The sequence below is a fragment of the Mustela erminea genome, chromosome 9 (assembly GCF_009829155.1).
Source record: "Mustela erminea isolate mMusErm1 chromosome 9, mMusErm1.Pri, whole genome shotgun sequence".
NCBI lineage: Eukaryota > Metazoa > Chordata > Mammalia > Carnivora > Mustelidae > Mustela > Mustela erminea.
In genome coordinates, this window is record NC_045622.1 from 11,702,927 (window position 1) to 11,715,712 (window position 12,786).

Consider the following 12,786-nt stretch of genomic DNA (forward strand, 5'->3'; position numbering starts at 1 on the left):
TTAAAAAAAATCAGCAATATCAAGATGAGTCACACGTTAATTACAACAAAAGAGGAGTCTTAAAGCTGATCAGTATGTGAAATCTCACTCCCAAACCCTTTGAAATAATTAGGTTCTCCTGTTCCTGGAATCTTAAGAGTGAACACTAATCTTAGAAGGACAGGACTGTAATAATATTGCTGCTATTATCAGTAACTATATTTATCTTAAAGGGGTGTCTTCTCTTTCTCATTACACTGTTTCCACGAATACTGGTATAAAGGGAGTTCTACACTATGATCGAGAGAAAAGAACAAAGTCACACAAGTGGAAGGAGTGAATGTAGCATCCTAAAAGGCACCCAAATGTGTGCAAAATACCATTGACAAGTTTTCAGTTTTTACATGGATCAGATAATTCACGTAACAGCAACTAACAAATAACCATCTCCACGTCTTACAATTATGCTGAAATTTTTGCTGAATGCTTCAAACAGCTAATAGACACATGCACCAAAGGGAGCATCTCCAACCTATCAAGAAGTTTGACAGCTGTGTAAGTATATACGGAGTCCTTTTCAGAGAACCATAGATAGAAACGAAGATGCTAATAGATCACTCTTCATTCATTAGAATATCTGAAAATTCTAAACCTTAGGAAGAAGGTTTGAATATAGGAGTATGAGTGGAAATTGTCAGATTTTGGAATATGAAAGACTGAAACACTGATGACAACAATTTCACTCCGTCAAAGGCTCCTAGAGTCAATTCAATGGAAAGAATATTAAATGAATACATAATATCTGCAGAAAAAGCATCTCCCGGTATTACTCTCAAGTATGTTTAAGTTAATGCTTCTATACAATACAAGCAGGAACCTATTACTTCTAGAATAATCAGGCCTCCAGTAGGATTACAGCCATAAATGCCTCTCGGAAGTCTAGCGCTGTCAGGCTGACTCCCAAGCACTGGGCATAGTCATCCAAACTAACTTAATCCAGTGGGTTCGCGAACAAATGTACACAATTCCGGAAACAGACAAGCAGTCACTGCTTGCCCATGGCCAGATGTACTCTTGAAGACAAAAGATGTGCACCTTCAGGGAAAAGTCTCGAAAACGGCAGCATTTGGGATTTTACTGAAAACAACCCAGGCTAAAAGACACAAAGGTTGTGAGGCAGAACTGTAGGGTCTGTTTCAAAGCCTATGGTTCTAGATTTGTACCATGTGCTCTGTAACCCAGGCGGGATGGCTCATCTCTCTTCTTATCATTTCTTCCTGTGAAAGATAGTCAGGTACACTATCTTTAGATGTAGAAAACACCCTAAATACTACACTATCCCATTCCACTGCTGTAACTCTCGTGCAAAGGCCATAATCAATGATGGATCCATGGGCGGATGGCTGGCTATTGGAGTCACACACTGCACACTATTTTCAAATACTTCTGAACAACTACATGGACAGAAAACCTCAAGGCACATCTGTAAAACACCAAAAGAAGTCATCCCAGCAAAACCTTTCATGCTTATTATTTCTTCAGGTTTAAGAGGGATTACGCTAAAATTAAAGCAGACACGTACATCTGAAAGTCAACTATCATTCAACACAGACTCTGTTAGAAATTGCAACAGGACTTCCCCAAATCAGTATTCCTCTTATCAAGAACATGTATGTAAGCACTAGGGACATGTTTTAGTTTAATGAATGAAGAATTATTTCCCCTTTTACAGCTGTGTTTAAACAGAGTAATGAGGCAGCAGCCCCATATGGACATCCATAAATACATGCATGTTCACACACACCAAGCAGAAACGTCCTTCATATTTATCTTTCCTCCTTAATCTTCATATCATTACACCGAAAAGCTGCACTCTGCCGCCGCAAATAGACTTTGATGCATCGTCTTTCTGAAGGTGTAAATCAGAGATCTTGCCTCATGCCTTAGTGTATGTCCTTGAAAACTGGGTTTAAAAAACCCACATCAGCTGCTGTTATGTACTGGTATACACATTTGTCTAAGAGGTGACTAATTCAGACCACCTTCAACACAGGGATATCTGCTGACTCCATCAAAATCTAAATATGGAAAGTTAGCTGTTGGATTTTTCCTGAAAATCACAACCTGGTGATCGTCACTGAAGACATTCAGCTCCCTCGAAGTGTCCTCAGCAGCCTGTCGACAGGCCTGGCTTATTATCAGCCTCCTCTCCCTAGAAGCTCTCAATTCTTTTATGTCCAATGGTTGTAATTTGTGGCAAAGTGTGTGTTCATGGGGTATGATTTTTACAGCGTCGTCTAGAGTAGAAGCAATACACGAGGCGGCGAGTAAAGCCAGAGAGGAGATCAACGATATTAAATGATGTAACGCAGAAGGAAAATTCATTAAGGGGACTTTATAAGTGAGCTCTGCCACAGGGTACAATACAGATGTGGTAGCCCACCTCCTTTTCTCCTGCACAGAAGGAACAAAAAAAAAAAAAAAGAAAGAAAGAAAAAAAATCCTGGTCGTTCAGAAGCAATGACGTTTCATGTGGTGAGTGATTCATCTCAGGGCTCTAAATTCTCTGGATCTTTGTTTCTGAAGCTTGAGGGTTGAACCCAAGAGCAGGTGGGATCTATAAAGACTGCTGATTGCCATTCCTTAAAGTGTTTGGTAAAATAGGCTATTTTTAAAATTCAGCAACAGGGCAGCGATCCATCCTACAACAGGTTTGAATAACAAAATTTACCATTAGCCTCTTCCTTGCTGCTGGAAGCCATCCGGTAAGGGCTCCCCCACTCCGTTTCCCAGGACACCCCCCCACGCGTTCCTTACCCAGCACTGTGATTGTGGTGTAACTTTCCTGTGGGGGGTCAGTGTAGAGCTGGCAAAAGTATCTTCCTTCATCCGAAATTGAGACGTTTGTCAGCGACACTTTGAGTTCACTGCTAGAAAAATTCAGCAACTGAAACCTGCTGTCCTTCAAAGCTATGAAACAAAACACAGAGGTAGTGATTAGGGGGAAGACAACAGACAGTCCATTTTCCCTACCTAGGGGAGGAGAGAGTTAGGGGATTCAAAAGGCCGTGACGGAGAAGAAAAATGGAGCGAGTCTTTGTGCACCTGTTGGGTACTTCTTCATACTTTCTGAATTACTATTTTGGGCTTCTGCAAAACCGCGTGTAGACAAATAACCTTCAGCCAAAGGAGACTGACACACATGGGGGCCTGTGGTGTAGCCGCACACCTGTGCGCGCACACGCATATGCACGCACTCACGCACGCACGCGCACGCACACCCCTTGTTGTCTGTTACCTGCCCTGATTCATAATTGTTTCAGATTTTCTATCAGAGTTCGGTAAAATGAAAACAGAAGGAAAGCGCAGGCTGCAGGCCCTGAGAAGTTCAGGCTTTTAAGTTGTCTTGAAAAATCTGAGGCCTTGCAAAAAAAGAAAAACTGGTTCCAAATTATAAAGATTAAAAAAATCATTATTAGTAATTTCTAAAAGCAAAACGGAAGTCCTTAAAAAACAACAAACAAACAAACAAACAAAAAAACCAAAACAAACAAAAAAACCTTCACAGCGAAACAATCCAATTTAACTTGGATGCACCTTTGTATTTGGTTTGGTTGGAGGTGGAGCCGCCCAGAATCCATGACCTCAGGCCTCCCAAAGCCTCAGCCCCGCACCCCCCCCCCCCCCCCAGTTTTCTAATTACATTCAACTTCACAACAGGAAACGTAGGAAAGCAGAGTCACTGCAAAAGTCAGGTATGTGGGCTTTTTATTAATTTCAAATATTCACTTTTAAAGTCCTTATGTCAATTTTGGCAAAGGCTAGCTTTTATTCATAATGACCAAAATTCACTCTAAGAATGACCGGCCCCTTTTCTTTGACCTTCCTTCATCCTCTGCAATGTTCCTTAGTTTTACCAACTCTTTCCCTAGTTCATGATATGTTCTGGGGCATTGGGGAGAACGCAGACAAGCAGATGTAAAGGGTCATTCCTCGACATCGGCTTTGATTAGCCACCCATGCTCCCAAAGAGCCATTTTTTGAAAGACTCTGACATGCATTTGAACCATTTCTGGGATATACAATTAAGTTCTGATAATTACCTACAGAGATATTACATTTGGTAAGATTTCAGCCCATGGTAACCTCTGTCTACCAGAGGTTACGATGATAGGACATTTTGGTTTTCTCTTTATAGGCACACATTGTCTTGGAAACATCCATCTTCAAACTGAACAGACCACCCTGCAGAATGCTATATTTTCCTTGCCTTACCCTATTTGAGTTGTTTGTGTCAGCGAAGTATTTGGGACTCAATTGCAATTCACCTTGAATTACTACAATCAATTCCTATTGCAAAGTAAGACTGCTTTACTTTTAAAAGGGACCATTCAAGGTTTCTATTAAGTAGAAAGATTATGATTGCATGTCTCTTCTTCCCTCTGAAGAATTGACTAAACTTTAAGCATCTAACATTAAATTTAGAAAAGGAGGCCTTGGCAATCTCTTTATCAAGACAATATGTAGGAAGAAAAAGTTGCCACCCAACGCTACGGAGATAGAAACTTACGCCTGAAGTCTCTGAAATAAATGGTCTGCCTGTTGGGATTCAGAAGCTGAATCACGGAGTCGTCACTCTTATTGACTTGGCAGCTGATGGTTGCGACTTCTCCCTCGATCACTGTCACGTCTTTCGTAAACAAATTCTGTCCATCGCCTTAAGAAGAAAGAGGGAGAAAAGAATTTCCATCAATTAAAATTTGGTTCATATTTTCTCGTAAGAACGAGAGACAAGAAATGTATTCCAAAATGGGCACCAAGGGCGACAATGGTGTGGCTCCCATCTTCCTCCACCGTCCATGAAGGGAGTCCGTTCACCCCAGAGAGACCCAGGGGCAAAATGCAACTAAGGCTGGGATCAACATGCTCTTAGAAGTCATGATGCAACGTCCCGGCCTCCGCTATCTTGTACCCGTTGAGGAGTGTGTTGGAAAGGTACCGAAAGGTCAGAGAGTTGACTTTTCTAAGAAACTGCCGCTCTCAGGGATGGAGTAGGGGAAAAGCATATACCTACCCTCAGCTCACATGCCCTTGAGCTAAGCTATTTGGTTGCCTCACAGGAAACTCTAGGGGCCACTTAATAGGAGCAGAGAGGCGGCTCAGTAAATAATCTCATCTTGTTAGTGGATGTCCTCATTCTCAAGGTATAGGCAGTTCAGCTGTTTACTGTGTGGGAGAGGGAGGACCTACCCAACTAGGACTGTCTGGAAGCCCAGTAAAATCCTGGGAAGGCTCCTAGTTCAGTCTGTTACTCTGCTCTCAGAAACTCATGGCTTCACGACTCACCCAGAGCCCTGGGCGGTCCTGAGCCTTGCTCCTTCTGTCGATGGCCCCCCATCTAGCCATTTAGACTTTCTCTTTCAGAACTCCTCACCAAGTCAAGGCTTTCGGATTCACTGATAGAAGGCTTATCTCCACATCTGCTCTCATTTGTTGCTTCTGTGATTAGTGACAGGAGCCGCAGCCCCTCGTAAATGACCCATTTGATCCACAGCACAGGAAGGGGAAGAAGAGAATTCAACTGACGAGCAGAAGATGAAGTAATTGTTGAATGTCCTGTTCTGCACCAGCACAGCAGAGCATACAGAAATACAGGGCACTCACTGTCCTGATCTTCCAGAAACTGCCAGGTGGGTGGAAATGGGTATCGAATCTGCACGTGTGGAGTAAAAAGTGTAGCATGGGCGATGGGTATGGCGGTCGATCAGGAAGGGGAAGAAGATGATTCCTTTTTGGCTGTGTGATTTCAAGTAAAGCATTTAAAGTCCCTGAACCAGTTTCTCATCTGCAAAATGGGGACAGTAATTCAAAGCCCTCTCAGAGAGCTGTCAGAAGGATTGAGGAAGGCAATAAATATAGATCATTTAGCACTGAGTCTAGCTTCCTATAAGACTGAATAAATGGTGGCTGCCATCATCCTCACCATCCTCTTTCTAGTTGTCAAATCCCAACATTTACCAGGCAACTCCACGTGGTGAGTGGTGTGGATCTGAGAATGGAGTCTCCTGGTCCCTCTTCCCAAGCTTTCCAGGTGACTATAGATCAGGGTGGTTCATGCATTCCCCCCACCAAAACAAACAAACAAACAAACAAAAACAAAAGAAAAGCCCAAACCCCAACTTTGTCACAGTTAGAAACAAAGGTCAAAGATAAATACTATTGTGAGAGAGCGTGCACATAGAGATGTAATTAGAAGAAATGGAAGATTTCCACGTGCTATCGTAATTTCTGCTGAAGGATCCTTTTCTGGCAGGACACAGTGAGGAAGTGTGACCAGGGTGTCTGAGATGGCTTTAAGCCAAATCTACCTAGAAACAGACCAGCCTCTGATAGAGGATTAGAAGGGAGGGAACTAGGGGATAAGGACAAAATTATTAGAGCCAGAGACAAACAGAAATTCTTGGTGCTTGAGGAGCCAACCAACGTGAAACCCCAGCCTTGAGATCTCTGATGCAGGGAATTAACCTTGGTGTGAGCATGCGGGCCCACAGGCCTTGTAGTGAGCGAAAGGGGAAACTTTCCTTCGTTTGATCCCGCAGCAAAGGCTTAGTGGGGTGAACAATGTTGTGGAATAACAACAAAGAGAAAAAGTGATCCAAAAAAAAAAAAAAAAATCAAACAAACAAACAAAAAAACAATTCCAAGAAACAAAAACAAAAACAAAATCCACGAAGGAATGCTTCTTTTTCCCTCCGCACATTTCTGTGACAAACCCAGAATTCAGAAGTCGGCTGGAGGGAGCAGTGGATTCCCAGACTGGAGAAAAGAACAAGGAAAGGGGAATTCCTGCCAATCAAGCAAGCTTTTCAAGGTGTTTTTTCCTGGCCCTGGCAAAAGTATGTACAGAAAGGACGATACCCTTATTTCCTCAGGGTAACCCAATCTAGTAAGAAAATTCAAGAAAAATTAAACTGCATGATTCCAGCGTTGCATCGGTCTGAAGTCACGGGACTTGCTGTAAGGTGACTAGAATACCAAATGGGGTCTACTGGGTTGCGGGCAGAGTTCTTCTATCTAAAGAAGTCTGTTACCAACATAAATAAGAATCTCCCACTTCTAAAAGGAACCCATAGAGGGGTGCCTGGGTGGCTCAGTGGGTTAAAGCCTCTGCCTTTGGCTCAGGTCATGATCCCAGGGTCCTGGGATGGAGCCCCGCATCGGGCTCTCTGCTCAGCAGGGAGCATGCTTCCCTTCCTCTCTCTCTGCCTGCCTCTCTGCCTGCCTGTGATCTCTGTCTGTCAAATAAATAAATAAAATCTTAAAAAAAAAAAATAATAGGAACCTATAGAAGACTGCCCGGGGATAGGCCTCAGTCCCTTCAACATTAACCGCACCTTACAAGTCCTGACCACCATCTTGGGGGGTACTGGAACTTAAAGCCAGTTACAATTCCACTGGACCCTAATAAGATGCTTTCTGTAGAACTATACCTTTTAGTGTCAGTCCTTCCTCAGAATGCTGGTGTGCTCTCTCTGAGTACCATCCAGACCCACAGTAAGGCTCTCAGACATTAGCAGAGGAGACGGGAGACAAAGAGGAGGTGACTGTGATCCTATGTTTTATGCAATTAAAGTAATAAAACAGGGGTGTTGCTTGTTAAAAAGTGTATACATTCTTAATTACTACTTATAATTAGGTAACATAAGACCGGATCACTTTGGTGTGTTATTATGAAGTCCTTCAGGTAAGATTTTTGCCATCTGCACATTTTTGCCCTCGTGTGCTCTGCCGCACGATGGGCTCTGCAAAACCGTGGTGGTATCATCTTTGCTACTGCATTATTTGTTGAAATTGCGAAAGCCAACCTCAAATCCGATGTCTCAGAAAATGACAGTTCCTTGCTATGTTAACATGGTTATAATACTAATGCTAAAAAAATCACAAGGGATAATGAAGTATTTTGCTGAAAGAGATCAGAGTGCCTTGGCTAATGGTGGTGGCCCGAGAATGTCACTGTAAAAATCACCAATAAATTACACGGGTCAGCTGGACAGCAGTTACATTAAACAGAGCTCCATACTTTGAGGCGCCATAGGACGGTTGCGATGGAATAATAATGACCTATTTATTTGAGGCGCGGGATGTGAATGACAGTGATGAAAATACGATTTGTATGTCAGTACTCTTAACTGCCTGAAGCCTTTCTGTAAAAATAATTTCTGCTCACATCCTCAAATATTTCTTCCAAACAGAAGGGTGCACTGTGACTTGATAAATTCCCCCTTGAAATAGATATCATGACAATTAGGTTGTTATAGAACACAACTTGATGTGTAGCAGAAGGGTACAAACAGGCCATGTAGGGGCCTTTCTTAAATAATCCGTTTAAGAAAAGCCTTCCTGATTTTCTAAAACTCAATTAGCAGATATACCGTCAAGGCAGAAACAGCACATGTTCTGGGCAAGAGAAATCAAGTAGGTACAACATACCGTAGACATTAAATAAGGCTGTTAACAGCAAGGTAATTTATTTTAAGGGCGGAACAATGTCTGGCAAGTATAGACATTTTTGACTGCTAATTGGTGTATATGGATGGGTGAGGTTTAAGAGAAAGAATCAAAATGGATTTTTATTTATATCAGCAATTGTATTCCCTACAACTTTCCGATTTGTCCCCCAATTTCTAAAAATACAACTTTGGCGCTGGTGAGGCCAGCAAGTCTCCCACAGTAAACTAGAAGTTTCTAGGACATTTATCACAAGACAGAGAAAGCATATTGTCTAAGAAAAGAAAAAAAAATTCTATGATCAGTAAAGACCATTTCAGCCGAATGGGTTAGGGCTGGAGTGGGGGTGCCACGGGCTCGTCCGTCCCCTATTCATTCAGTCTTCAACAGGCTTAACTCATGGATTCTTTCCTGAAACCTCATTTGGTTACAAACTATTTCTAAGGGTATTACACACAACACTAGCACCGATGGGCATCTCCCTCATCCACGATACGGCTGCCTGAAGAGGGTGAGGGGCAGATCTCAGAGCCTGACGCTAGAATGAGAAGCAGGGGAGCGCCTGGGTGGCTCAGTGGGTTAAAGCCTCTGTCTTCGGCTCGGGTCATGATCCTGGGGTCCTGGGATCAAGACCCACATCAAGCTCTCTGCTCAGCGGGGAGCCTGCTTCCTGCTCTCTCTCTGCCTGCCTCTCTGCCTACTTGTGATCTCTGTCTGTCAAATAAATAAATAAATAAATAAATAAATCTTTAAAAAAAAAAAAAAATGAGAAGCAGGGAAGGGAGCAAACGTTTCTCTAGGGCCGGGCACTGCACTGGCTGCTTTGCACACGTTTCCCTCTCAAACTCCTGGAGTTTTCAAGACCCCCACTTTAAAGGTGGAGAACAGGAGACCCAGAGAAGTTCAAACAAGTTGCCTCATGTAATTCAGCTAAGTGCCGAGGCCGGTGTTTGAACCCAGTTCCGCTTCCTCTGGCCCATACAGTTTGTACTTTTCACCCAGCCAACCTCAGGCTCTGCTGACAGGATTCTATTGGCTCTGCCTTGGAGAATTTACTTGTTTTTAAAGAGGGTTATTTCCCTACGAGCAACCTTTGATTTTTTTTTTTTTTAATTTCCATAATTTATCCAGAACACAATTACGCACTTGAAGATGAGAGAGAGAGTGTCCTGACTGTAAAGCACCTTGTTTACTACGGCGTCTTCTGCTCGGCACTCAGCACACTTTGCCCCTGGAGAATGCCTTCATTACCAGCGCATGGCGGCCACTTGCCAGCACAGGGAGCTCGCCCCCGCGGCCTGGCTGCTAATAAAGAAAGTACTTCATTTACACCAGGGGAGTCTCTCCAGTCAAGTCCATAATAAAAGGGCAAGTCATAGTTAGAACAGAATTTGGTTTATACTATAGCAACTATGTAAACTCTTACTGACACCGAGGAACACAGATGACTCTTAACTGGGAAGACAGTTTGCCCAGAGAAAGAGCAAATAGAGTCCCTTGACCTACTCCTTTAGTAGCAAAATAATATTAAGGCTGTATGGAAGAATGAACCTAGCATGAAATCAGCACAGTCAGCTTGTCTAAACAGGCAAAAGTCAAACCAAGAATACAGAATGCAAAAACAAAACAAAACAAAACAACAACAACAACAACAAAACCCTCCCAAAATGAACAAAACCTGCCAATGATCAATGCAGTCATTAACTCGAAAGAGCCACCCTTGTTCTTAAAACTTTGCACTAATTAAAGTCTCAGGAATATTAGTTCTTCCCCTCCAAGAGATATCTAAGTTTAGACTTTGTGAAGAGTCAAAACACTTGTTTTTGAAAACCTTATTATTGGGGCACCAGGGTGGCTCAGTCAGTTAAGCACCTGCCTTCGGCTCAGGTCATGATCTCAGGTCCTGGGTTTGAGCCCCGCAAGAGACTGCTTCTCCCTTCTCCCTCTGCAGCTCCCCCTGCTTGTTCTCTCTCTCTCTCCCTCTATCAAATAAATAAACAAGATCTTAAAAAAGAAAAGAAAAGAAAACCTATTTTCTATTGGTCTGTGAGCCCTCTGTGTCTTAAAGTTTCAAATGGCTTTGCCCCACTTCTGTCTGTGGGGTCCCCACTTTTATAATGTTTGGTATATGCCCAACTTGAAAGAACCACACTCGCCCCCGACCTGATTAAAACCATCACCAAGAGAGGGCCCATGATTCCTGCTAACACTTTTGAGAGCTAGCACTAGAAATGAGTATGGTTCAGGAAAAGAAAAAAAAAATTAAGATTCTGTCGAAACCCAGAGGGAAAAAATCTTTCTAGCTGTGTGTGTTCCCCCAAGTCAACGTAAACACAGTGTTCGCTACAAATCATTAACAAAGCCATTAAGATTTGATTTCTATCTAAGCAATTATTTTGTACAGCATATTTTGTACATTTCCTTTAAAAGACTCAATCCTATCTTTCAATTCATTAAACTGTTCCTTGCATTTATAGCATTTTATATCAAATCAGAAACCTATTTGAATTAATAAGAATTACAGTAAAAGTAATTTGAAAATAAATTATTTGAAGTTCAAGACACGAAGGCTTTTGATGAAAGAGTTTATCCCATTTAAATATTACAGTAATGTTTTTAGTCATCCAAAGTGCAGAGGAGAGACTGTGAGAACCAGCGTCCAAAAAAGATAAGCCCATCAACGTGCATTAAGGTTAAGGGCAAGACCACTTGAACATAAATAGAACTCTTTATTTCAAAGAGAGGCGATACTTCAATCCTTTGTGAATACTTGAGTATTTATGTAAAAATCAAAGGCATTCAATCTGTCTGCTGTTTACAAAGCTTGTCTTCACCTTTTTGATCGCCATCCCTGTTTGGCTATCCCGAACAGTTAAGTCGAATGTTCCAAGGACTGCCTACTCAGTGGTCCAAATGATTACCAGTGCGAACCCTGCAGCTCACAGAGTTTGGAGTTAAAATAAACTAAACCGACTCCCCAAATAACTGAATGGGCAAGATGATGTGACATTGACCAAAGCATGTCATTTGCGTCACCTTCTTTTTCGCAAAACCCTTATGAAATCAAAGGTCAGTGGAACTGAAAGGAAGCTCTCAGAAGAACACTCCCATTTCGTAGACGAAGGTACTAGGGCTCAGGCCAAAGCAGACGCCACATCTCCCATTGGGCCACCAACGTACTTCTACTCTTGGCTATTTCTGACTAACACTTACTGGTTTGTTTCTAAATACTAAAGCAATATATGCTAGAGGTTTTTGTTTGTTTTGTTTTGTTTTGAACCTTTGTGTTATGTGTAGTATTTAGAATACCGTATCCTATAGTATGGAGATGGTCAGGATCTCACCAAGAATCTCCTGTAATATAATTATTGTTGTGTCACTTGAGCTTATGGAAGGAAAAAAAAATTACTGAATTTAATCTAATCTCCTTTTATAATCAGTAAAAGGTGAGGCAAATTTTTGAGCGGCAAGTTAAAGAGTAATCTTCCTCAGTGCTGGTTTTTTCTTCAATTAAAATTGTTGATTTCCCCTGAATATAAAACAAAAAAATATCATCTGACACAACATTAAGCTATTCATGAATATTCTGTATACACATTCTTGTTTAGTTGACTAATGGCAAATTAACGTTCTCTATTTTAGCTTAAACACATACTATAGGTATGTTTGATTAGCATTGAATTCCAAAAGCTGATTACTATGCATGCTTTGATTATGTAATTACATAATAGAGTATAATGGCTCCTTTGGAGTCATTATGATCTATATGGCAAATATGTTTCAGTTTTGCTATAGTTTAAATACACGTTGAGATGACAGCTCATAACAAGGCTCCACTTTTCAGTCTTATCAGCTAAATGGGCATTTCTCCATTCATCCCAACATCTCCTTGACACCAATTAAAGCCTATTGTGTCAGGCCGCATACACTCTGAGAAATCCCCTTTGTTTTCTTGGCATTCAAAAAAGGACATTAATTTTAAAGGCTGTATTAAGCAAAAGGCCTGGGTTGTTTTTTTTTTTGTTTTGTTTTGTTTTGTTTTTTTTAAAGAGGCTGAAATTCCATCTTTCATCCAACCTTTGAAAGGTCTGCAGGAAATCACATCTAGTTCATCAATCACTTCTCAGACAACCACAAGGGGGTTAAAGATGGAATTTCACCTTTAACTCCAAAATGCACATGAAGGGGGACCCGCCAAGAATATTGATGCTTATGGCGGTGGTTGGCCACGATGCATTCAGCTGAGGGTCTAACCGAACATCAACCACACCAAGTTATACAAAGGTCCAGTTTTGCAAA

The 12,786-nt window shown here is 41.7% G+C and overlaps 1 protein-coding gene across 13 annotated transcripts in view; it reads right to left on the minus strand.

Moving 5' to 3' along the window:
- Positions 1 to 12,786, minus strand: part of CADM1 (cell adhesion molecule 1) — a 326,555-nt gene that overhangs the window by 61,135 nt on the left and 252,634 nt on the right. For all 13 annotated transcript variants that reach the window (XM_032359970.1, XM_032359964.1, XM_032359975.1 and 10 more), the window contains exons 2-3: positions 4,550 to 4,696; positions 2,797 to 2,949 (exon numbers count right to left, since the gene is read on the minus strand). In XM_032359970.1, the coding sequence (XP_032215861.1) occupies positions 2,797 to 2,949; positions 4,550 to 4,696 (300 nt within the window). The remainder of the gene's footprint in view (positions 1 to 2,796; positions 2,950 to 4,549; positions 4,697 to 12,786) is intronic.